The sequence below is a fragment of the Callithrix jacchus genome, chromosome 1 (assembly GCF_049354715.1).
Source record: "Callithrix jacchus isolate 240 chromosome 1, calJac240_pri, whole genome shotgun sequence".
Taxonomy (NCBI): domain Eukaryota; kingdom Metazoa; phylum Chordata; class Mammalia; order Primates; family Cebidae; genus Callithrix; species Callithrix jacchus.
The window spans coordinates 152,376,018-152,403,117 of record NC_133502.1 but is presented as its reverse complement, the minus strand read 5'-3'; the positions used below and the strand labels follow the sequence as shown (position 1 = coordinate 152,403,117).

Below are 27,100 nucleotides of genomic sequence, written 5' to 3'. Positions count from 1 at the left end.
GAAAGACCCCAGGCTTTCCACTGCAGCCTTAGCTTTCCTACAGCTGCATGGTGACTACACCTGGTACTTAGGTCAAAAACACGAACCTTAGCTTGTGCCCGTCTCTTCCTCCAAATTTTATTTCGTATCCAAAATCTTTCTAGTTTTTCTTCAGTTTTCTGAGTTCTCAGGTAGTTCTTTCTACAATCTATATTTACCATCTATGGGAATGTTGGCCTTTAGATTATGCCACTATATTGGAAGAGAAAATTTCTTGTCTTTGCTTTGCATTTGCTGTGAGCTTACTTGAAATGCTAAGACTGTCACCACCACAACAAATCCTCTCTTCATGTAGTTGAGGTTCTTAAGATAACATTAATGTTGTACATACTGCTCATACAAGCATTTTTCTTAAATTTATTTTGTATAACAAATACAAATGTTAAAGTTGTTAGTGAGGTGGTATACCATAGGTTATGGAGACGGACAAGATCTATACATGGGCCATGGCACGCACTCACTGTATTATAACCCTGAGCAAGTTTCCTAACTTTTCTGCTCAACTCAATTCCTCAATTACACAGTGCTAACAATATTATCTACCTCACTAGGTTACTTTGAGGATTAAATATGAAAATATATACAAATGATAACAGCAGCTAATGTACAGAAAAAGCTTGGTAAATATTAGTTAACTCATATTACTGCATATGTGTGAAACAAATGTCTCCAATCCCCTTAATGTCTTCCCTCTAATGAAAAAAAAAACATTACTCACATTTAATACACATTTGAGGATCTTCAAAGATCAAGGTTATACAAGACAAAAATTAGAATGCATACAAGCAGAAAACTTGTAGCAGAGAAAAGGAAATTAGTACATCAGTCAAAATAGTCAATCTCTTAAATTATTTTTAAAACATTGGCTAAAACAGCAATGGCATACCACTTAATAACTATTAAATCAAAAATATTAAAATTAACAGCAAATGACTAATTTGTATACTGTGGTATACTTTAATGTTGATAGTGTGAATTGATACGATTGTTTGGAACAGTTTGCAATACACTTGAAAAACCAAAACACTTTATTATATGTGACACTGGACTTACTGTAACTCAACATTTACAGCATTATTTCCCTTCCCCTCCACAGTGAACAGAACTAATTCCAGATTCAGTTCTTTCCAATGTGTCCCATAATATCAATTACTGCATGTTTTCTGATATACATATGGAGAATGAAGGATGAGAAATGTCAAGCCCAGGGCCAGGAAGTACAACCATATATCAGGGAAGGTATGATAATAATACTAAGGAAATAAGACTCAAAAATCAAGAAGAGATGTGAGGCCAAAATCACACACAGAAGATCAGATTACATTACATCAGAGCTTTTATGATTCAGTTTGGAGTCAATGTTCTAGTGATGTACCTAGAGATACTAAGAACTATAGATAGTATTCTCATGATGTTTGCTGTTGTCATCTTTTAAGTACTAAAGAAATTTCATCCCTTTGAACTGGAAAGCAGAAGACACAAATAATCATCTGGCTTTTGAATTATTCTGGTGGAAGAGATGGACTGATTTATTTATATGTTTATCAGGCTCAGGAAACAAATTTGGTGTAGTCTACTGGCTCCTAATTCTCATTTACCAATAGGTTGTTAATGATTGGATTATGAAAAGGCTGACAAAAATCTTAGAAAATATTAATAGACTTCAGATAAACATACAGGAGACAGTACCATGCCACACCTCCTCCTCAGCTTTGATTTAAAAATACTTACAATGCTTAAAAACGCAAAAACATTAAAGCTGTAGACCAATTATTAAGCATATAGGAACATGATATTCATATACCATTAAAATAAATCTTTCAAGACCTGTTTTCCATCTCAGTCTAAATCAGGGGTATGGAGTTGTCCTTAACGAACTAACCTCAAAGAGCTCCGTGCATGCATAATAACTTTCTATGTGTTCCCTTTTATTCTTCCTTACCTGAATGACTTCATTACAATAGAAAACACATTAATATTGCCTTAGGAATTAAATGAATTAAACACTGATAATCAGCTACATTTATCATGTAATTTAATTTGCTTCTTTGTATATTAGCTTTTACGTACAGAATCAGGTATCTCAGGATCTCTAATATATAAAAGACCTGCATAAAAAAAAAACATTTGATGATATGCATAAAATCACAGCCGCAATAACTGGACCATAATTAGACAAGAGATCAGGGAATATACGCTCATTTATAAATGATTATATAAAGAGAAAACATGGGTTAAGTAACATAATAACATTATTTTTATATAAACAAATTAGTTATCCCAAGTCCTTAAAAGTTTAAGTTTTAAAAAACAGGTCAAGGTGAAGAAATACATTTGTAGTTTAAATGTCCACATGTGCTCCTTTGGGTGCTTTAGACTTGGATTTTGCTTCCTTTGAAATCTTTCCATTTTGACATTGAGTAAATCTGGCTACCGTAGAAACACCATCCACAAATTTGGTTTTGAAAAGAACGTTTGCATTGTTGAACATACCTTCTTTTAGTGACACCACAATGAACTTAAGGAAAAAAGAAAAAAAAGCATAAAAAACTTTTTGTGATATATTTGACATTTACTCCTTTTATACTGGGAGAAAAATAGTTTGGAGATCATTTTGATTTTCTTATTTCTTTAAATAGTTATATTAAGTACCTTAATGAATGCTAGCTTTCCATATTGTTTCAAAAATCTTTTAATTTTACTTTGAATCCTTTGTCACCCAATTTTACTACTTCCTGGTGGTTGACTGCTGTTGCTATCTTTTGTAGCTGGCATTCGGTTTTACAGCTAACTACAGCTGCTCCAGTGAAATATTTTTTCTTGTATATTTTTATAATGTCAAAGGTTTCAAGTTCCTATAGCACACCACTAGCCCAAATGGAACTTTTGAATACTTAGGCACCCCCTGCCACCCAGTTTAATGTTATTTGCCAAAACACTGCTATAATAAATACTCAATCCATAGTTAACTATGAGTGAAGTCCCAAGAGTTGTATAGTGCATCATTTATGCAAATATATTTGGCAGCCTCAGCTCCTAGAGCAATAGTGCAACAAAAACAAACTGTTTTTAGCTTCAAGAGGCTTTCTTCTACTTTTTGGCCATGAGAAATTAAATTCTCCCATCAAGTGTCACATGACTTTCTGATACCTGAGTTAAATATTCCAGAGACAGTTTTGATTGTACAATTTTATGGCAGCTAACTAGAAAAACAATATTAACCCTAAATCAATTCTGTATTATGACTAAACTGGAATCTCCATGCTACAACTAGCATTTTTAATGCCTAGATCTTTGTTTAAAAGGAATAGTGAATCTTTTTTCCTTCTATGCCTACTTAAATAAGAGTATATTTAAACAGATATACAATGCTTTAGTATTTATCAACCCTAAATATCTTACTAACATTGACTACTACTAAAGAATGGTTTTTAGGAGACATTCTTTTCTGGTTCTTACCTGAGAATGTGTGAAATGAGTACGTAGCATCTGTCCAATATTTTGGGTATGAGAAAGATCCAAGGCTGCATCTACCTCATCAAGGATATAAATTGGAGCAGGTTTGAAGAGGAGCATGGACAGTATTAGTGACAAGGCCACTAAAGACCTAAGAAAAGGTCAGTGGAAGAAAAGTCATAAAAATTTGATTTTATCATTTATCAAAAACACTGAAGCAAATATGTGATCCTATTGTGAATACAGCAGATTTATCTGAAAGGTAGTCATTTAAAAAAATCTTGAGTTTTAAACTTTAACACTTTTGTTGTATTAAAATATTTGATTTTACACTTTGGGAGCCCAAGGCAGGTGGATCACGAGGTCAAGAAATCAAGACCATCCTGGTCAACATGGTGAAACCCCGTCTCTACTAAAAATACAAAAAATCAGCTGGGCATGGTGGCGCGTGCCTGTAATCCCAGCTACTCAGGAGGCTGAGACAGGAGAATTGCCTGAAACCAGGAGGCGGAGGTTGCGGTGAGCCGAGATTATGCCATTGCACTCCAGCCTGGGTAACAAGAGCGAAACCCGTCTCAAAAACAAAAAAATTTGATTTTAGCTTTCCATTTTTCCTCTTTTCAGAAGCATGCTATTTCATAAGACAATTTTAATAATGTCATATTACATTTGGTCCCTATTCTTAAGATCATCTTAGTTTTAAAAGTTCTTTTTCTTTTCCTTCCCAATTTCGCTTATTAGAGCATAGGTAGCAGGTGACTAAGGGCTATGTAATTATTTAAGACAACAGCTATTGTCTTGGTAATGTAACTGGGTTAGATGTCATTTTTCAGACTTTCATAATGTATACTTATGTAAGCATGCATATACAGACAAACACAGACACACACTATATACTTTTGGCACCACTGCAAATAAGCTGTACAGATGATGGCCCATTACTCTACGTACATCATGTCAAAGTTCAAACAAGCTTACATAAAATTTAGTTACACAGCATATTTTCAGTTCTCTTCTAGAAGGATCATACTTCTATTTTTTTCTTAAAAATATATAATTCATAAAAAGTCTTAATACAAAATATTTATGAATACTTCATATTAGACTAAAAATTAGAGTAACATTTGTAATATTCTGTAACTAACTTCAAGTATCTCCTGGCATATATAGTACGAGAAGAGGCAACTCAATGCTTGCTGCATCTTCTTTTTGAGACAGAATCTTGCTCTGTCACCCAGGCTGGAGTGCAGTGGCATGATCTCGGCTCACTGCAACCTCCACTTCCTGGGTTCAAGTGATTATCTTACCTCAGCCTCCTAAATAGCTGGGATTACAAGTGCCTGCCACCACACCTGGCTAACTTTTGTAGTTATAGTAGAGACAGGGTTTCACCATGTTGGCCAGGCTGATCTTGAACTTCTGACCTCAAGTGATCCATCTACCTCAGTCTCTCAAAATGCTGGGATTACAGGCGTGAGCCACTATGCCCAGCCCAAGGCTTGCTGCATTGTAATAGAGGTATTTATTTAAAAATATGTAAGTAGAGAAAAAAATGTGTGTACAAGTGGAGAAAAAAAGAATCCTAGCCAAAAAAAAAAAAAAAGAATAAAACAGTATAATCAAAACCAATCACATTGAGACTGTTAATCTCCTCTATAAAAGGGAGCTAAGGTCATTTAGCCAACCTAAAATTATGTTTCATTGTCTTTCTCTGTGATGAGTGTCTTAAGTATTGAATTTTAAACTTAAAATCTGCTACACTGGAGGGTTTAACTGCCATGCTGTATAGTGGTATAGCTAAAAATAACTTTATAGCATCTTAATTATGAAAGTAATTTATAGGTCCAATAAGAAGAGAAGCATACATTTCTTATTTTCTTCAAAATATTTTCTAGGGATTGGCAAATACAGCTAAAGATATTAGGATCTAAACTATGAAATTCAATTTTGATGAACAGGCAGCAGGAGCTGTCTTTTCGATTCTTAAATTATTTACAAACCATATCTATTGTAAAAATATAAGTAAAATCTATATCTACTCATAAAAATGATAAAAGGGGTAATAAGAAAAATTAACAGGTGACAATATTTTCTATATACATAAAGAAGGGTTACATGATGGTATTACAGGACATGAACAATTCAAGGTTTATGGATTATATATCCTGCAGGAGCAAAAAAAATATTAAATTAAACACATTTCAATTATGTGAATATTTACAACCTTCTTTCAGGAGGTTTTAATTAATTGGCTATCTGCAGGTAAGGAGTGAGGACATATGACCTTTTGGGTTTCTATGACTATGTTGATTTTCTGAATCACTGCATAATGCTGGGTGAAAAGTTCCTGGAACTCGAAATCCATGCTATTTCCCAACACTCTTCCTTTATACAGATCCAAGGTTCCATCTGGTATCACTTTCCTTTTGCCTCAGAACTTCCTTTAACCTGCAGTAGTATGGTTCTGCTAAATCAAATCCTTTCACAGCTTTTGTTTTTGTCTGAAAAGTATTCATATTGTCTTCAATTTGAAGAATATTTATGTCAGACATGCAATTTTAAGTTGATAGGTTTTACTTTCAACACTTTACGGACCAGACTTCTGGCTTGCATAGTGTTTAATGAGAAGTCTCAAGTCATTTTTATTTTTATTCACTGGTGTATAATATGTCTCTTTTTCTCTAGCTACTTTTAGGATTTTCCTCCTAATCACTGGTTTTCAACACTTTTGTTCTGTTTATCCTGGAGGTTAACAGAACTCAAGTCTGTGGGTTTACAGAATTCATCAAATCTGGAAAATATGGAGCTATAATTTCTTCAAGTATTTTTCCATCCTTCCTATTCCTCTCCTTTGGAACTCCAATTACTTGTACATTAGACAGCTTCCCATAGGACACTGAAGCTGTTTTTTTTTCCTGTTTTTTATTTCTCAATGTAACTTGAATAGATTTTTTTATTGCTGTGTCTTAAAATTTACTCATTTTTTTTAAAGCTGTTAATCTTATGCAATGAACCTTTCCTTTTTTAATCTCTAGAAGGTCCACTTAATTTTTTTTAGTAGCTTCTATTTCCCTCAGTATGTTCATGTTTTATTGTAATTCTTGAAAATGATTAACGATAACTCTAACTTCCTTGTTTCCTACTTTGATCATCTGTCATTTCATAGTCTGTTTCTACTCATTGATTTTTTAATTTTTCATTACATGCTGGACATTGTGGTTATGCTGTTTAGTATGTCAATTTGTTTTTTTTAAACCTTCTTGAAAAACCATTGGCCTTTATTCTGATAAATAAGTAACATGTAGGTCAGTTTCTTAGGGTGTGTCTAGATTAGTCTTCAGTTCAGGACAGTAGAGACCTAACCAAGGTATAGCACTCTGGGGCACTGAAAAATTCTAATCATCTTTCTTTTTAACTTAGACCACTGACCTCTGTTTGGGTTCCCATTCTGTATCTGAAGTCCAAAAACATATGTGAACATAGGGCTCAGCATTTCTGTTTCATCTTGCCCTGGACTATTGGACTATTCATTTTCTAGTATTTGAAAATAGATTTTTTTAAAAACATATTTTGTCTAATTTTCTATGTACTTCTTATTTCTCCTTTGTCACCTGCTATTTTAATCAAATGTTACTAAAATCTTTAGTCTTATATATTAGGCTCCTTAAATTCTACAGCAAAGGTAGTTAAATTAAAACAGAAATACAATTGTGAGGTAATGAGATGAATTATAATAAAGTAAGAGAAATTAAAATTCTAATATTGAAAAGTGATTTCCTCACCTCTGACCACCACTAAGTTCAGTTAAGTTTTCTTTCCAGGTATTTCCTAAGGCAACCTTGAATTCCAGGCCATCCAAAACAGTTTGACCCTCTGGTGGTGCAAGCATAGCATTAGCACCAGGCAAAAGAGTAGAAAATATAGAGCCAAAGTCCTTGTTCACCTAGATTAAAAAAATTAAACATCAGCATGCTTTCCAAGAAGAATCAATTATTGATATTGATATATGTACATGCAACAAAGCAGTTCTACTTCATTGTCTGCTACTCTAACTGAGGGGCTGACAAACTATGGCCCATGTGACAAATCTGGATATGCTCACAAGCAAAAAATATTAGTATCTGGCCCTCTACAAAAATGAATTCCTGAATCCTGCTGTAATTTCCAGGGGAACTAGAATGTACAGCTCTAACTCTACTCCAAAGTTTTGATGCTTTGGTAGAACATACTGCAGGAATCATCAAAATACACGCAATTGTATCCCATGAGAATAAAAGACAAAATAGAGAAGCAAACAAAAACAAAAGTCTTTTTGGAATGAAGTCTTCTCTTATAAAACCTTTCTTTTTCCTCTTGACTGATGATAGAATAAGATGGGTCTATGGTTACTGAAGGCCTAAGCAGATTAGGGTGAGACCCAGGAGAAAAAGGGTCATGAAATCAAAGGACCAGATCTTTGTGGTCTTTGTTCAAGGTGTTAAAGGATTCTATTCTATATGCCTCATCTCCTAGATGAAGAGGTTAAGCTGGTGAGGGCCAGAAATAGGATTAGATCCCAAAAGAAAAGAAAGCTGTTTGGCCTGTCCCCGTCTTGCCACAGAAGGAGACAGAGATTTAGGACCAAAAACCTAGCTTCTAATAGGGTTAACTTTTGTTCGCATGCACTTGATTGATGATTTGGGAAATTTAGCCATCTGTCTTCAAAGACATGACTAATATTCTTAGTTCAGCAGTCAAACTTGAAATTGTAACACACACACACATACACAAAGACTTGATAGCCAAGTTCTCTAGAGAAATCTCCAAATTCAAAGGCAGGTATACAGAATTCAAATGTAAATACACTTTTTAATACATACTTATAGTAACAAGAAAATCTCAGACTCAAGCAGTACTAATAAATATAGATTTACTAAGGAACACACATTTTAAGAGCAATCCCACACCTGCTGAATAATATCCTACAAAGTGGAAGCAGGTTCTAAGCCAAGTGGGGTAGCGGCAGCTCAGGACCAAGAGACAGGAATGCTCCTAAACCTGAATATAACCGTGAACCCAGTGTGAAACTTCCTCTAAAAGAGAATGGACAGAGAAGAATAGAGCCCTATGCTATATAGAAAATAAGTAATATTCATAGATTCATATAAAGATGAAATAAAATAGAACTCTGCAAGTCCAAAGAGGCTATGAAGGAAGCAAAGAAGAAACAAAAAAAGCCTAGAATACTCTGGCTTTGTCACTTTGTCAATCAAGTCTGCCTGAAGCCAGAAGGAAGAATACAACGCTGATGATAAACATATCTACTTCACTAGGTTACTGTGAAGATTAGATGAGAAAATTAATTTGAGAATAGTGACTAGAATATAATAAGCACTGAATAAATCTTTGGAAGAACTGTGGATACTGGGGAAGAGCAGGTTATGCTTAGACAATAGATTCTGATTTGTACTAAGTCCAGAAACTCTGGCAGTAAAAAAGAAAAAAAACCTCTCAGATCTAGTGTTAAATTGACATGCTGCACAACAATAACAGGGTCAGCCTTTTGCTTCCATTTTTAAAGGAGACAAATACTACAGGGAATGGAGCATTGAAAATAAGGCTTAGAGAAGGAAAAAAACAAGGTGACTAAAAGAGATAATTGTGCTGCATTAAAGTTCCTACAGAATTACAAAGAGAAAAAGAGGCAATGTGCTCAAATAAAACCCAGAAGGCACAAGAGTCTTTTACTGTAGTAAAAATGGATAAACTTCTGCATGAGAGGCTAAGGAATTATCCTATAGGAGACAGATACATGAAGTCAGGAAAGAGGAAGTAAAGAAGCCTGAGATCGGCCGGAGTTGTCCTAATACAAAAATGGAATTAGGATTTTTTTGTTGAGTAAGCATCTTGTAAAAGAGAATACTAAACTTGCCTTGTTTATTGTCCAAATTTTAGAGGTACAAGAACGTCAGCATCGGGTAGCAGTCAAGTCAAAAAAGAAAAAATGCATCTAAAAAGTCTGAGGTTTTAATTAAGGTGTGAACATGTGTCTCAAACAAAGATCAGCCATTTCAAATTTCTTACTGAGTATAAATGCCCTGATAATATATTTTCATCCTTGCCACCTCAAGTAAAACAAAACAATATTTTGGGGTTCAAATACCTTTTGCCAAGCAATATTTAGGGCTTGGTTTTTCTTCTTGTCAAGGTCTTCTATAGTTGTAAGAATTTTGGATTTGTCATTTTCCACAATTCTCTTCTTCTTCATCAAGTCATTATACTGTGAGAAAGAAAACATAATTGACTGAAAATATAAAATCTCTATTCTGGAATTCAGTCAGAAATAAACAGGTTTCATTATTTTTATATTATGATATATATATTCCTATTTCCAAAAAGATATAATGCAGTAAGAGTTATATATACTCTTGTAATATAAATATATACTATATGATGTGCATGTATATATACATACTCTTAAAAAATTAGGAGTAAAATCATCCATATATATATAAACAAAATTAAATTGCTAGAACTTAGAATTTATCAGACAAGTTCTTAAAATATTTTGACTCCACTAATACTTTCTTATCTCCTTAGCAGCCAAGGCAAAAAAAAAAAAAAAAAAGTGTTATATATAAACTTAAGTAGCCCTGAAAGCTCTCGACTTAACATCAGCCTTAGCAGTGACATGAACAAAATTTTGATCCTTCACCATGATGGTCCTACATAAACAGGACCTTATTATAGTTTTTATTTTAGGTTCTGGAATACATGTGCAGAATGTGCAGATTTGTTACATTGAATACATGTGCCATGATGGTTTCCTGCACCCATCAACCAATCATCTAGGTTTTAAGCCCTGAATGCATGAGGATAAAGGGAATTGGACTTTATTTATCCCTCGATTGTATGACATTAAACTCCTCCCCAGGTTCTGGCCATCTGGTCCTTGACAGCTCCTTTGAACATAATAAACTCACTATTGTCTTATGGCCCCTGCACTGTTCTCCCTTCCTGAATGCTCTTTCTCTATATCTGACTTAACGGTTCCCTGAAATTTCAGCTCAAATAGCACGACTTTAGAGTAGTCTTCCTTTGAGCAAGGCTGTAGAGGGATAATCATACCACCAACAGCAGTGAGACTTCCTAACATATTTCTCATTAAAGCCCTACATTTCAAGGAGGCTTGAACATCTCTAGCCTGCCCTACTGTCTTCCTTGCTGTCCCTCTCCTTTATAGCCACACTCCCCAAGCCTCCTCTCAACATTTTTACCTTATTTCTGCATGAAAATCCATGTAATTGCTTATGTAGATGGATACAAAACACAAAAAATAAAAGCCCATCTGCTCATCAACAATACAGGCTTCCCCTCTGCTAAAGAGATAGGAGTTGATAAATTCTTTTGGAAAAAAAAAATACTAGACTCAGGTCTCATTAATAGAAGTAAACCAGTAAAAGCGAACAAGTTTCATCATGTTATGCAGGTCAAATTCAGAATAAAGTATTCCTTCCACAAATATGCCACATATTGCAAAGCTTTAATGTAGAAGTGAAAACCAGCAGGAGCATTTTATAGAGAGATTACAACACCTTCATGATTCATCTGTTTGGTATCTAACATAATCTAGACTCTTTATGCATATTTATACCAATAAGTTAAAAAAACGTTATGGTAAAATTCTTAAAAGTAATTGTGCTCTTATTATTAGTGTTGCAGATGAATTTTACTCTATGATTTGCAAATTCAAACATAATTTTGCAAAATTAAGGAAGGTAAGGAACATTAATATAAAATTACTAAGAGAGCTATTTCTTATGGCTATCTTAAAAGTAAGGAATGCTTCCTCTGCTGGGTCTTTCTAGTGAAAGGTCCTCCCAAGTTCATCATTAGATGACAGTAAATTCTCTTCCCAGACTCAGTTTTGTCAGGTTAGGGGAGATGAATAACATTATCAAGTAAATGAGAGCATTAAAACTGAGAAAAGGCTGCAGGATTTACAGATTAGTGAAACAGTATTTATGTATATAATGGATTTAGTCGTTAGTTATATAATAGTTTCAGTAGACAGTAGAGTCAAGAGAAAGCAGTTTTGGAATGACTGGTGACTAGGCAAACAGCAGCGTACCTTACTCAAGGCTTTTCAATGCAAGTGAAAGAAATGATAGAAATGTGAGGAATTAACAAGATTCAAAAATGTCTGACAAAGAACAAAAGCCAGTGGAAAAGTCATTCCAGGTGTAACAGAATGTAAAAACAATGACACAAAAGAGTAATAAGAAAAAAATGACAAAAAGAGAAAAAAAGCAGAAAGAAAAGTATCAAGGACATCTGCAAAAGGTTAACTCTAATAATTGCTATCAATGGTAGTCATTTCCTAATGGGGCCAGATGCTCATAGGAAATTGACTCACCCGCTCTTCAGCTTCTGTCAGTACATTCATAGCTCTCATATTGACATTTCTTCCTAGTTTCTCCTTCATTTCTTGCAACTTATGAAGTCTTTGACCAGCTTCTTTAGGGTTGTTAGTTTTGAAATCATAGGCACTATTGGGTTGGCCAAAGAGGTGTCTCTCTGTATTAATCCAGTCATAATCTTTCAACATTTTGGATACCTAGCCACATATAAAAATAGATGGAGATCAGATCTATGAAAGTTTACAAAGCAATATATATAAACCAGTTTCTTAAATATCTAATACTTTTTAATCAAATACTGAAGAGAAAGAACCCTCAATGACTCATTTTTAAAAATGAGTTTCATTACTGACAAGAATAAGATGAGTATTTCACCTGGGGCACAGATTACAGAAGAGTTTGTATAGCAAAAGATCTCCCTATTACTTTGCATTAGAAGAGCCAGCTCACAAATCTTACAAAGTATATGCAAAGCACCTGTATTAGAGTGAAACATAAGTCAGATAGAACTCCTTTAGAACTTACCAAATTCCATCTATTGCTTCAAAAAAACAACTTGTGAGAAGTTAAAATTATTTTAATACTTAAGTCATAGATTTGGTAAAATTATGGAGACTAACGCTGACTGAGACCTAATAATTTTTGTCTCAGAACTATATTCTAAGAAACTGCCCTAAACATGGACTCTGTCCCTGCTCCCACCATTCTGAAAAAGGCACAGTATAATATTTTTTCATGTAATACAACTGATTATACAGTTCAAATTATAGTGCTTAAAGAATACTTTATTCTACTAGAATTATGATTCATTCTCACTGGCAGAATCCAATCTTTGTTAATTTGTTAACCTGCATTAATTCCATGAATATGGTCTCACCTGTAGGCCCCAAAATAAAATTAACATTTCTACTGTATCTTCCCCTTTTGACCTGTAAGCTCTCTGAAAGCATTGAGTATAGTTGTCAGTGCCTGGCACAGTATCTGATATTAGTAGGTATGCAATAAATCTTTGATTAACTATGTTTTTCAAAGAATTGTTGACTTCTTAGCAGCCCCACTTGCAAGTCCCTCCTTCTACTCTTTCAAGTGTAAATAAAATCTCCTAGCAATCACCAGTACTAGCATTTTCAATTACCAAAAAACTATTAGCAGTAACATTGGCGTTGGTAATATTTCAGTCAGTCCACTATCACTAAGCTAATGGGAAATCAATAGTAATAAAGTGGGAGATTATAATGTAGCCACAAAAAATGTTTTTTAAACCAAGTTCCACGGTTCTTTTAGAAAAGGGAGAGATTGCTTTGTATGGTTCTTAATCTTTCGGAGGTTAAAGTTCGTGTATTTTTAGGATGCTAAAAAATTCCTGGACGTAAGAAAACATGCTGGATGAATTAATACCATGTGAATGCAGCTTCTCAACCAAGCAATGAATTTCTACAAAAGCACGTGTTCTCTTTAAAGCACTAAAGTAAATGCGCTGTGATACATCAAAGAAAGCAAGCATGGGGTAACCTCGAAAACTGCTTGGCTAAACATCAGATTTTTTTTTATAAAGTTGCAGATAATGACAGCAGTGACACTCAAAGACATCTGGAAGCCAATTCAGTCCTTTTTTAGGTTACCTGTATATACAACTCTGTGAGTTCTTTAAATTCAATTTGAAATAAGGTATAGAATCATTACTAGCACATAAGTAATTAGTTCTATCAACATTTGGTGGAGAAAAGTTATTACCATGGGAGACCACCAAACATTTGGTAAATACACCTTGTAGATGGGAACAAATAATTAAAATGAAATCTAAAAGTAAAACATTTGTGCCATTTGTTGAAATTTAGCATTGTTGAAAAGCAGTTAAGAGCTGCAAGCTCAAATTTATGTCAGGCTGTAATTCTGCCATTTATATTTATAGAGTTCTCCATCAAGCAGTTTTCTAAAATTTTTCAAGAGCTCAGAAACAAAAATTTGATTAAGTATAAAAAATGAACACAAACGTGCCTTTGCTGCACCATCTTCAGCCTCCCGTTTATGTTTGCTGATGTTGTGGTCTAATTCCTTAATTTTAAGCTGAGAATCATTGTTTTGCTCCTTGTGCTTTGCCACTTCTGCGTATTTAGCTTTAATTACAGTGTCTTGGGCTGTTATCACCTCTTTTTGCTTGGTCACCTCTTCTTGGGCTTTATTTACTGACTCCTAAAACAAAAAATTAAAATATGTGGTGAGGTAACATGTAAATATTTTTAATTTACTAAAAAATTATCTGGCAGATCCCTAGGCAAGATGGCAATGTGATTACAGGCAGAAAGATGATCACCTAATCCTCTATATATCACCATTAAAAGGACTAATGAATTAACAGAGAAGAAAACTTAGATTACCCCTGGAAAAAGGGGTTGGGGTACACAGTGTTTATGCTGGAAATTAGAGCATTTCTGCTAGATGTAACGTAGATAGAATCACCTGGGTGAGGAATAAGAGGAGCTACTAGAAGCTGACTGATGTATGCAACTCCAAAAGAGGCAATTCTGGATGAGTAAAAGCCAAGTATGCCTTATTCTCTAATCATGACAAGTGAAAAGACTGAGAACACTTAAGTCAAATATCTTAAGCTAACGTTTCATAAAAAGATTAGCATTTTCAAATTCTCCAATTTGATAAATAAATCCTACCTTATTTTTAGCCACCTCAGCTGCCATTACTTCAATCTGACTTTCATAGGATTTGATAGCTTCATTTACAGCTTCAAGCTGTTGCTTGTAAGAGGTATGTTCTCTCTTGAGCTCTTCCAGTTCCAGAGTAATAGCTTCAACTTCCTATAAAAAACACAGTATTTGGGTATTCACACAGGTTATTAACTACTAAAAAACAAATATGTACAGGAAAATTAAATTAGTAATAATCTTATACAAGTAAGACCCACAGCTTTGTTACTGCTCTGCTACCAAAAGTACAGGTTAAGCTGCTTCCCCAGGAAGAGGAAGGTTATTTTCCTATATTAAAAAGACAAAAGTATGTGTAATTTTTATAGGTTCAAAGAACTCTGCATAAATTATTTCCTTTATCCTTTATTCCTACGGGAAAAACAATATAAAATTCTATGTAACAGATGAATTAGTGGAAGTAAAGCTTTTTTAAAAACAAAATTGTTCAATGTGTAAAAAAGTTTTTCAATATTCTTCTTTCCCACTATAGCCTTCAGTTTATTACAACAGCAGTCCCCAACCTTTTTGGCACCAGGGACCAGATTTGTGGAAGATGATTTTTCCATATGGCAGGAGCAGGGAGAGAGTATGGTTTTGGGATAAAACCACCCCATCTCCAATCATCAGGCATTAGATTCTCATAAAGAATGAGCAACCTAGATCCCTTGCATGCACAGTTCTCAAAAGGGTCTACACTCCTGTGAGAATCTAATGTCGCTGATCTGACAGGAAGTGGAGCTCAAGTGGCAATTCTCATTTACCACACATCTCACACGTTACTGGTCTGTGGCCTAGGGGTTGGGGACCCCTGCATTAGAAAATACTTTGTGCAGCTATTTAATGACAAGAATCTTAGTGGGCTAAAAAACAATGTGAGGAAAATATATTTAGGTGAAATTGCATAAAACAGTGATTACGAGTAGTCTTTGGAGACAAAAACCTAGGTTCAAATTCCAGCTTTGGCATTATCTAAAAGATATAGTAAAGTACCATCAGTTTACAATTGAGCAACACTTTGTAAACATAATATGCTTTGTCTTACATCATGCTCTCACAGTGCACATTCACTTAGGTGCTTACCAAATAAAAATGTCAACTTACTGAATCTCTGATATGACATCCACATCATCAAATAATCCACTCCTGAAAAAGGCCATCCACTCTTGAAGGAAGCATTTACCATCAACTTCGCCCTTTCCTTAAAATTAGCATTTCCTACTCACAACTATGAAACACTCAACTGCAGGATTTCAGACTTCAGAGTTCTTATTTTGGAATATTTGCATTATACTGACTAGTTGAGTATCCCAAATCCAATCTGCTCCAATGAGCATTTCCTTTGAGCCTCAGGGTCAACACTCAAAAAGTTTCTAACTGCTGTATTTCGGATTTGAGATGCTCATCCTGTATATTCCTTGGACTTGTAAGAAGTTTGTTTCCAAAGAACACTGCTCACTTTTAGATTTTGAAATTAATTCTGAGGAATAAGGTCAACCAATGATGCTGTACCACCATCAGCTCTATGTTGACTTTAAAAGGTTGGTTCAATTTCAAAAAGAAGTTATTTACCTGCTGTTTTTCCTTCATTTTCTTGCTAGATGCATCTGCCTTTGTTTTGGCACAATCCAGTTTCTTCTGAGCATCCTTTAGTTCTCGCTCTCTCTCAGCTTCTGCGTTTTTCATTTTATTCTCCAGTACTTCATATTTTTCTTCTGCTTTTTTTTGGATTTCTTTAGTGTTTTTCAAAGTCTCCTCACTTTCCTCTGCATCAAAAAGTAGGCAAACGTGGCTAAATTAACATGTATAGGTGAAGGTTTACAAATTCAACTTTTAAAAGAAGAAATTGGAAAATTATAGGCTAGAATTTAAGAAAATTAATGATCCCAATGATATTCTAGAAATGGTATAATGAAACACAGATCCTACCTAAAAGCCAAACTTGAATATTCTAAAGATCTGTAACAGAATAATTTTATTCTGAAATTAAACTTCACCTACAACTTTCCTTTTACAAAGGTATTGAAGCAACTTATTTAAAAAAGAAAAAAAATTACAGATCCTACTTTTAATGCATGTGTATGGTTCCTAAAACCAGAACAGTCTAACTATAGTGTTTTTCCTATAGTTGCCAGAAAGAGTATAATTTCATAAACAAGCTTACTGTGTGTTTTACTTTGCGTTCTTTGCCTATTTTATTCAGGAAACTTCTCATTACAGTTGACAAATAATGTAACAGCATGTCTAGGATACAGCAAAGGAAAAATATCCACAAATTTGTGAAAGAAAAAAATAAAAGAGCAATATTGAATGAACACGTTGCTGTAACAACTGATGTATATTGTGAGTGTTAGGACCCAGGTGCAAATATAGCCTTGGAAGTCATTACTGAAATTATTAAAATATTAATGGAGAAGCAAGTGTGTGGATATTGCCTTAATGAATGACAAAAATTAAAACTACCATATACAATTAAATACTAAGGAAAACATAAAAGCTGTCTTCTTAAAATGAACAATGAATATTAAAAATTTTTGTGTAACAAAAATACTGTGAACACAAACACAATTAAAAGACCAGTACATAAGTTAAAAAAGATATTAGTAGGAAATTTGCAATGCACATAACCTACAAGAAACTAGGACTCTTAAGAATGAGAATGGGAAAAAAATCATGAAAAACCCATGGGCAAAAGAAATAAATAGAAAATTCACAGAAGTAGAAACCCAAAGGTCCAATGAACATACAAAAAAGATCTCAAATTTCATCAGCCATTAGAGAAATGCAAATTAAATGTTAATGCATGCTATCTTTTCACAACCAGCAGATTTGGAAAATTTTAGAAGTCTGGAGAGAAAAGAACTTGGAGAAATGAAAACTTTCATATGCCACTGATGGAAATGAATATTGGTTAAAAAAAATGAATACTGGTAAAAATGAACAGATCTTTGACAATATATAATAAAGATGAAATGACTATACCTGAAGACCCAGAAATCCCATAATTGGATCTCCCCTAAAGAAACTTTATCATATGTGTCTTAAACATAACATAGGTATAGGTGATACCTAAAGTAAGGTAAAAGACAGGAATAAAACCAGAGATTAAGCGTGGGCTGTTTTCATCTTACCAATGGTTTTTTTAAGGGCATCTAATTCTTCTTGTTGCTTGTGATACGAGCTTTGCTGGAGCTTCGTTTGTAATAAATCTGCCTCTTCAGTTTTCATCTCCCACTGCTGTTTTAGTTGACGATACCTTACAAAAACAGAAACGTAAGAAATGACTGTAATGTTTCTAGTAATTGAGAAATACATTCAAACTTCAGACTCTTACCTAAAATAAACTCACAAACATTATAAACAATATAAGATGCTACTGGTTACAGGAATAATTTTGATGACTTTGAAGTTTCTGAGGTGCCAATTCAAATTTAGATGTGGTCACTGAAGGTAAACAACTCTAACTGACCAAAATCCATAATAAATATTCATAGAAAACACTAAAAATTTTTAATAGCTAGGTTTCCTTAAAAATAATCCCTCTTGCTAACTAAAAAAAAACAACAAAAAAACCAGTAACACCAATTACTCGCCACGAAAAATGGATGAATTACAACAAATAAAATTCAAAAATTTAGATATTTATTTATTAACCTCATTTTCTAACATTAAAAATGAAAATAATGTTCCCTACTTCTAGAGTAAGAAAAATAGTTTGGAACTTAGTTATTTAAAACACACTTTGTTGAAAACTTTGTAATTCTATCCCAGTTCTGGCTGCTTAGTTACGTCTTTGAAAGGTATTTAGCGAATTCAGTTGCAGTGAAATTTCAAGTTAATATAAATTCACAAAGTACCTTGTCACTGGAAATTCATGTCTGGGGAAAAAAGGACAAAACTTTTATAAAATATATATACTACCTTGAATTTTATTGCCTGAAGCTGTACTTGCCAGTACTTAATAATTTTAACTTCAAGTTGATTTAAAAATGTGGAGTGTAGAAATATTTTTAAAAAAAGATATTACTTTCCTGACATGGTGTGAAACAATGGCTTTAGATGATCCTTCCACCATTCTCATATTTTTCAAAATCTATTTTCCTTCCTTGACCTCAGTGTCACAATTAGCAAAGAAGCCAATTCTGTGGAATAAATGATCCAATACTACTGAACAAAATTAACAGTTCTAAGCCGAAATGTTGACTACAAACTCATCACCTCGCTAGAACTTAGACATATCACAGAAAAATTCTGTTGTACTCTTCTCACAGTAAAATGCATTTATTCTATGGTTAATTTATATTCATGAAGGTAAAATGCGGGCCTTTACATGCATGTGATATCTGAAAGTAAACAGAGTGGATCTCTTGAGGCCAGGAGTTTGAGACCAGCCTTGCCAACATGGCGAAACTGTCTCTACTAAAAATACAAAAATTAGCTGGGTATGGTGGCACATGCCTGTAATCCCAGCTACTTGAGTGGCTGAGGCCGGAGAATCACTTGAACCCAAGAGGCAGAGGTAGCAGTGAGCCGAGATCGAGCTAATGTACTCCAGCCTGGGTGACAGAGTGAGACTCTGTCTCAAAAAAAAAAAAAAAAAAAAAAAAAAAAGCACAGAAAAATTCTGATTCGATTTATATCTTTTAACAGCCATCCTGACTGAAAATCTCGTCCATAGTGTCCCCAAAAGGCTTGGTGCCATTTTAAGCTTTCATAACTACAGAAATTCAATGCTAAAAATGTACCCAAAAATAATCACTTCAAAATGTATTTAGATTTAAATTTTATTTAGGATTATGAATTCTGAATAAAATCTTTTTAATCAGTTCCTATTTGTCATCTTCAGAGAGACTGAAAAATAATTACAATTAAATTTTTTTTTGAGACCAGGTCTCACTCTGTCCCCAAAGATGGAGTGCAGTGGCACAATTTCAGGTGACTGCAACCTCAAACTGCAGGGCTCCAGCAATCTACCCACCTCAGCCTCCTAAAGAGCTGGGACTGCAAGCACATGCCACCACACCTGGCTAACTTTTTAAAATTTTTTACAGAGATATGGTTTCTCCATGTTGCCCAGGCTGGTCTTGAACTCCTGAAGCTCAAGTGATCCACCCACCTCAGCCTCCCAAAGTGCTGGGATTACAGGTGGGCACCACCAGGCCTGGCCAAAATTTCAAAAAATGCACTTTGTTAAGTTTGTAGCTTTTGTAACTCAAGAAACTTTTAATTCAAGTGTGGACTATTCTCCCAGATAACCAAAGAACCAGTCACTCAATCCTTCGTGTGTTTACTCAACAATTAGGTCCTCCATGAGGCTTTTCTTGGCCACCCAGTATAAAATTTCAAGATGAAGTTTTGCCCTAGATAGTTCCTATCACTTTTCCTGATTTACATTTTTCTTAGAACTAGCGAACATGTTTTACAAATTTATCTTTCTTTATTGTCTGTTTCTCCAACAATAAAAAACTAGATGAAGGCAGAGATATTTATCTGATCCCCAGCCTCTAGAAGAGTATGTGGCACACAGGAGGAACTCAATAAATGTTTACTGAGTGACACAAAAGGGTTACATTAGCATGATCCCAATAATGAAAAAACAAAAATAAGCCTATACCTCTGTTATACAAAAATAGAAGTGATGTTCAAAAGTATATACATATTATCTTACCCATACCTACAGAGAAGAAATACTGTAAGGAAACACTTGTTTTAGTGCCGATATTCAACATGAACTTGTTTACCTGCTCACTAGACAACCTAGCAGATCCTTAATACATGTAGAACAGCCACAATGCTAATAAACTTACTGTGGGCACCTGATCAAGGCTATACTGTATCATATTAATGTCAAATCAAGAAATCAAGTATTCACTGGTATCAAACCTCAGAGTATCAAAGGGTTTCCCCACCAACCCTAGCCAAATGCTAGTATATTTCTCAGCAGAAAGAATGGAATAGTTCATTGATTTTTTTTTTTCATTTCACTTAAATAGATCTTGCTAATTTCATACAACAAAGACATCTCTCTTAACAGAAAAAAAAATTAGATAAATAACTGGTAAGTTATCAACTCACAATTTAATCAAGTATTTTAAATAAAACCAAAAAAATTTGAGCTAAATATCTGAGAAAAGTCAGAAGCTTTATTTCTTGAAATAAATTTCCTGTCATCTTCTACTATGCAAATCTTTAACAACAACAAATAAATGTATATACAGTTCTTACTTCTCAGCAGTGTTTTTAAGACCTGCTAATTCCTCCTCTAGAGCCCAAAGCTCATTCTCTTTGATTCTCAGTTCATCCTGAACATCTTTGAGTTCTTGAAACTTGGTTAAAATAGAAGTTGCCTGGGATCGAGCACCTGATAGAGGCAAATTGACACATGTCCTGCACATTAAGTTATCAGATATACACTAAACAATAAAACACTAAACAATAAAAAGTCTTCTAAGAGAAATATATCCAAAATGATTCAATAGTAAATATTTTAGTGAGCTTATGAAGCCATAGAATTCATTCCATCATCTGAACCTTAGGACACAGAAACTGATCATAGATCCAAGAAGTTGTGGCAGATATTATTTATTCAAAATAATCACTTGTCTACTGGGCCCATCCTCCACCCCACTGACATTGGAGTTGGCTATGTGATTTGCTCTGGCTAATGAAATGAGGAAATGTGTCTCTTCTGAAAGTAAGCTTAGGAGGCAGTACGTAATTCACTATTTACTTTCCGTTAGCCATGAGAGAAGTATGTTCAAGACAGGGACTACTTTTTCTTCAGACTGAGTCCCAGAGTAAGAATAGCACCAAGCAGAAAGGCAACTGATCTGCAGTAGATGCAGCATAAACATGGAATAAATTTGTTCTAAGCTAAGATTTGTGGGCTGTTTGTTACCATGTAATAACCTGATCTAAGTTCTGATACAGTGGAACAAGCAGAATAAACTGGCTTCACATTATGCAACTATAATTACCTGGCAGTGACAGGCTGAGGTATTATGTTGACAAAGAAACGCTGCAGGTTTGATGAAAGAATGCTAAGGTCAATTAGAAATGATGTTTAAACGCTCTGTAATTAGAGTACGGGGTTACTTATTTCCTATCCCGTAAGTAAAAACTTCAAAAGCATCTGAATCAACAAAATCTAAAAAGTTTTTTCTCTTGTAGAAATTGGAAAAAACAATTAGTCTCTTTTTATCTTCCATTTGCAGACACTAGTCATTTGACTGTGTACTGGAGAACCTGACACCTGGTTTTGGAATTCATTGAACTCGCTGTTGTTTTCTTGGCCTAGAAACCTTTAGTCACTTGATACCTCAAGTGGCTTTATACTGTCTACTGGGTAGACATGAACTCTGAAATCAGACTGCTGGGATTCAAATTCTGAGCTCTGCCATCCAGTAGTGAGTTACTGAACCACTCTGTATCTTCATTTCTGCAGTTGTGTATTAGAGATGATAATATGCCTACCTCATCGTTGTTGCTAAGAATTAAATTAATTCTTATTTAAAGCCCACAGAATAGGGCTTTATAGAATAACAGACATGTTCTATATCTACATTGTCTAATTACCCATTAACCATGTGTGGTTATGGGCTCTTGAAATGTGACTAATACAACCAAGGAAATTTATTTAACTTGATTAAATGTAAACAGTGACTACTGGCTAGTGACTACTGTATTAGCACAACTATAGAACACTGTCTGGTATACAGTAAATATTATTCAGTGTTTCTTATTCTGTTGTCTTGACAAAGATCTGCAAACTCAGTGTGGCAAATATTAGAACAAGAAGAATATGATCACTGTCTAAGAATTCCTTTAGGGCATTAAAGTACCACAAGGGCAGATTTAATTTTTTGTTTTTCTTTTGAGAGGAGCAGTAGCAGCACTGGCAAACACACAAATGAGAAGTTAACATGTTTCCTGAAGAAGTGGGTAGTTAGGCTAAAAATGTAGTTTTAGAAAGCCTCTTTCTATTTACCACATAGAATCGTGAGGACAAAAGGATACAAAACTCACCTCCACTCAATGTCCCATGAGGATCAAACACATCACCTCCAAGAGTTACAGTTCTAGTCATTATCCTTTTATCAAAGGCCACTTTTTTGGCATTATCCATATTATCGCAAACAAATGTTGTTCCAAAGACAAACTCCATTGCTTTCTGAAGTTCTGGTTTATATTCAACCAGGGAAAGAGCCACACGAACATTGTCAGGGCCAACCTGTGGGACAACAACAGATATGCCACAGTACATACTACTACTTTTCCTTTCAAATGTTATCTTATAAACCAGTAAGAACTGCTGTAACGAAACTTAATACTTACCTAGCATTAAAATTATTTCTGAACTTTCTAAAAAGCTATGTAACACTTGAAAGTTTCAGGAAAAATGCAGGTTTAAATACTGAAAGATCTATTGCTAAATAAAATATTTATTAATAGCTAGTACCAAACATTATGAAAGTTTCTGTCAGTAACGAGCCATTACCATGTGTCTAAGTCTAAAACTGACTGGACACAGCTTCCTTAATTAAAGTACAGTACAGGTTGAGTATCCTTTATCCTAAATGCTTAGAACCAGAAGTGTTTAAGTTTTCAGATTTTGGTATATTTGTATTATACTGGTTGAGCATTCTAAATCCAAAATCCAAAATGCTCCAATGAACATTATTTGGGTGTCATAGTTTTGAATTTTAGAAAATTTCAGAGTTCAGATTTTTGGGCCTCGGGTGCTTAACCCATAATTCCCAGATCAACACAACTATATGAAACTGTTGTTTTAATAATCAATAATTTGGTTTCACAACAAATATATTTTCATACAAATATGCCAGAGCAGTGGTCTGCCAGTTATAGAAACAAAAACACAACTAATAATTGAGAGTAAAAGTAACTTAAAAACTCCCTCAATCCTCTATTTTGATCACAATGCTTCTTCTCAGCCTTTGTCTATAGAGGCTGTGTCCATCATTTTAGAAAAACTAAGCATCTCTTTTAGAGCTTAGTATCAGCAGTGGCAATCACAATGAAGGCAGCTCTATGTAATACATGTTCAGTATTGTTCTTTGATGTGGCAGCTACCATTAAATAGATCTGGCTCAGGGATCCAAGGCAAAGTATTTTCGCTGTTACTTAAAATTCCAATTTTCTTCTAATGCTGGGACTTGACATATGGCTGAATTAACTTCCTGAGCTTTCTTTACTTAATGGTGATTTTTCAAGTAAAGGAAATGCCAACCAAAAACACCACCTTTCAATTACACAGCACCCATCCTCCCTTTCCCGGTAGTATATATATCAACAGAACTGTATTTTGAAATCATTTTCAGTGAAATCTTCTGAATTTCACTAAGGATATGATATTCAATTTGTTACAAGTGTATTTCTAGGTTTCACAGAAATGTCTTCAACTCATGTACTTGGAATGTCTACTCAATAAAAAGTTTTCATTACAGCTGAATGTTATGACTGACTTTATGTTTTTACAGTATTATACAAGTACAATAACTTTCAAATGTATTTCCTTGTACTAATCTATTTTCTTACTAGCAAGCATGTCACTTCAGATCAATGTCAGCAGTTGAATGGGATCCTGGTCACATGCTATATACCTAACACAGGCTGAATAGCAATCTAGAAGAACTCTAATAAAGAAGCATCATTGCAATACTAATGAAGGTCTTCCAAAATGGCTGTCGCTGTGGGCAGTTTAAGTGTGCCTGACATAAAAAGAAACAAAATCCCAAAACTTGGATATTTATCTAGAAGCTCAATTCTAACTATTCAGGAAACAGAAGTGTAATTTTCACCATCACCTGATAGTCATGTGACTTAAGATTTAAAAAGGACATTCTAATATCACACTTTGAAGTATCAAAGGGAGTTAGTCTTTCAACATTTCTATTATCTTGTTACCCAATTGCACAAGCCAACCCATTTTTTTTGTAATTTTGTGGTTCTTCATGATTATGTCCCTCAAAATTAATGCCTTCTAACTTAAATAAAAAACACAGAAGAAGATTAAACATAAACCAGACAAAGTAAGACTTACAAGATTCTGAGCAATTCTCAGAGTTTCTGGTGCAATACATCTTGCTGAAATTTTATTGAGTGGAATTATAGTGTATCGACGTTTCAGTTCCCCTCTTTCTAGTAGTTTTTTACCAGTAACCTAAGACACACATTTGAAGTTTAAAAAATACATGTTAAAGATGACAGAAAAAGAATGCAAGTTTAGTAGTCTATAATAAATAAATGTTTAGTGCCATTTATCCGAAACCATCGAAGTTAAGATTACATATGCAATGGAATATCATTTGACCTTGAAAAAGGAGATGCTGCCATTTGTGACAACATGAATAAACCCAGAGGACATGATGCCAACTGACATAATCAGACAAAGAAAAAAAAATACTGTATGACCTCACTTATACATAGAATCTTTAAACAAAAGTTGAACAAATAAAAATAAGAGCAGAATAGTGGTTATCAGGGATGGGGAGGGAAAGAAAATGGGTAGAAATAGGTCATAGCTCAAAGGGTACATATTTGCAGTTAGGATAAATACATCTACCTATTTAGAGATGTACAGCATGAAAACTATTATAATACTGTATACTGAAAATTTGCTAAGAGTAAATTTTAGGTGCTCTCACAAAAGTGAACGGCTATGTTAATATGCTGGACTACATTAATCATTTTACTATGTATATCAAAACATCTTGTACTTGTTTTTTTTTTTTGAGACATAGTCTTGCTCTGTTGCCCAGGCTGGAATGCAGAGGTGTGATCTCAGCTTACCGCAACCTCCACCTCCCAGGTTCAAGCAATTCTTGTGCCTCAGCCTCCAGAGTTGCTGGGTCTAAAGGTGCATGCCAGGTATGCCTGGCCAACTTTTGTATTTTCAGTAGAGATGGGGTTTTGCCATGTTGCCCAGGCTGGTCTGAAACTCCTGGGCTCAAAGAATCTATCCACTTTAGCCTCCCAAAGTGCTGGAATTACAGGTGTGAGCCACCATACCCAGGCTTTTTGTACATTTTAAACAGACACAATACAAATTTAAAAAAAAGTAAATTTGGCAATGACTATGTAGCACTGACAGGAAGGAGTAAGAGCATTTTACAGAAGGATAAAAACTGAGAATTGAAATGTAGATAAATTCAATGTTACCTTGATGGGAAGACTGACATTAAAAAGAGGTCATTTATTACCAGATTATTTTATAAATAAATTCAACTTATACAGCAAAGAGACCCCCAAAGTCTAAGAATGTAATATGCATTCTGAGTTCCTGAGTAAGCATGAGACTTCCTATGGAATACTTATCAAAAGGTTATGAACCAAATAGTTTTACCCTAAAAATGTGTCACCTTAGGCGAGGCCTTAAATCATCAATAAAGTATTTAAATCTTTTAGCAACACATGACTTTTCAAGCTAACTTAAATGTTTAACAATTAAAATCAACTTACTTCTGTGTCTACTACAACATTGTAGAGTCGATCCCCAGCCACTAATTCTAAAGCTGTGGTTGCAGAAGTATCTTTCACACTGATCAGAGAAGCTACAAGTCCTTTCACACAATTTCTATTCCAATTCTTCTCTGGATCTCTGAAATAGAAAAGTTGACAAAAATTAATCTTAGATAAGAAAGTAGAAAAAGTTATACTTTACTCATCAAAAGTTCTTTTGGACAACACATTAAACTGAAATGAAAGCAGAATCAGCACATGGTTTTAACAAACCAAAAATTTTAAAATATCCCAAATGACTAGCTAGCTGTTGTTTTTAAATCAATCAATAGATATTTCATTATGTTTCAATGTAATGAGAACAACTCTGATGTTCTAATCCCTGTAATACATATGATTACGGTAAATATTCCATAAAAAAATCCACATAGCAAGACAAATTCTAAGATGAAAATGTGGATATTTAACATTAATGACAGAATAACTTTAAAGACATTCTGAACTAAGATTCAGTTCCCCTCATTTCGATTTTAAGTTTGGTGGCATCATTAGCCATTAAATTTCACAAGAATTGCTCTGCCAACATTTGAAACATTTCAATAAGTGTTTAAAGGAAAAATACTAATGACGGAAAAGCAGTTTACAACAAGTTTCATAAAAAAATCTTGGTGTCGACAAAATTTTCAGACTGCTTCCAGCTTAACTAAAAATGTCTTGATTACAGAGTGAGACACTGTCTCAAAAAAAAAAAAGTCTTGATTATTACTACATTAAAATTCAAGGCTGTAATCTCTTACTTGTATGCAAATCGAAGATTGGGAAATCTGGCTAATAGAGCTTCATATGTTTCTTTCAATCTACTAATATCACGAGACAGCTGCCTGCGCTTTTCCAAAAGGCTTTCTTCTTTATTTTCTGAAGGATAAATTATAATAAATTAAAACCAAGTTTTAAAAACTCACAGTATACTGTTTTAAGGAAAATATTATCACTACTTCCAAAGCATGCAAAAAATACAAATTTCTGATA

At 34.2% G+C, this 27,100-nt stretch overlaps 1 protein-coding gene across 3 annotated transcripts in view; it reads right to left on the bottom strand.

Moving 5' to 3' along the window:
• Positions 1 to 384: 384 nt before the first annotated feature.
• SMC2 (structural maintenance of chromosomes 2) overlaps positions 385 to 27,100 on the bottom strand; it is a 52,080-nt gene continuing 25,364 nt past the window's right edge. For all 3 annotated transcript variants that reach the window (XM_009000516.5, XM_002743157.7, XM_009000518.5), the window contains exons 12-25: positions 26,869 to 26,986; positions 26,072 to 26,210; positions 24,654 to 24,773; positions 22,619 to 22,823; positions 20,819 to 20,954; positions 17,725 to 17,849; positions 16,166 to 16,359; positions 14,564 to 14,707; positions 13,893 to 14,087; positions 11,891 to 12,091; positions 9,638 to 9,754; positions 7,278 to 7,438; positions 3,499 to 3,646; positions 385 to 2,557 (exon numbers count right to left, since the gene is read on the bottom strand). In XM_009000516.5, the coding sequence (XP_008998764.1) occupies positions 2,381 to 2,557; positions 3,499 to 3,646; positions 7,278 to 7,438; positions 9,638 to 9,754; positions 11,891 to 12,091; positions 13,893 to 14,087; positions 14,564 to 14,707; positions 16,166 to 16,359; positions 17,725 to 17,849; positions 20,819 to 20,954; positions 22,619 to 22,823; positions 24,654 to 24,773; positions 26,072 to 26,210; positions 26,869 to 26,986 (2,180 nt within the window). In that variant the 3' untranslated portion in view covers positions 385 to 2,380. The remainder of the gene's footprint in view (positions 2,558 to 3,498; positions 3,647 to 7,277; positions 7,439 to 9,637; positions 9,755 to 11,890; positions 12,092 to 13,892; positions 14,088 to 14,563; positions 14,708 to 16,165; positions 16,360 to 17,724; positions 17,850 to 20,818; positions 20,955 to 22,618; positions 22,824 to 24,653; positions 24,774 to 26,071; positions 26,211 to 26,868; positions 26,987 to 27,100) is intronic.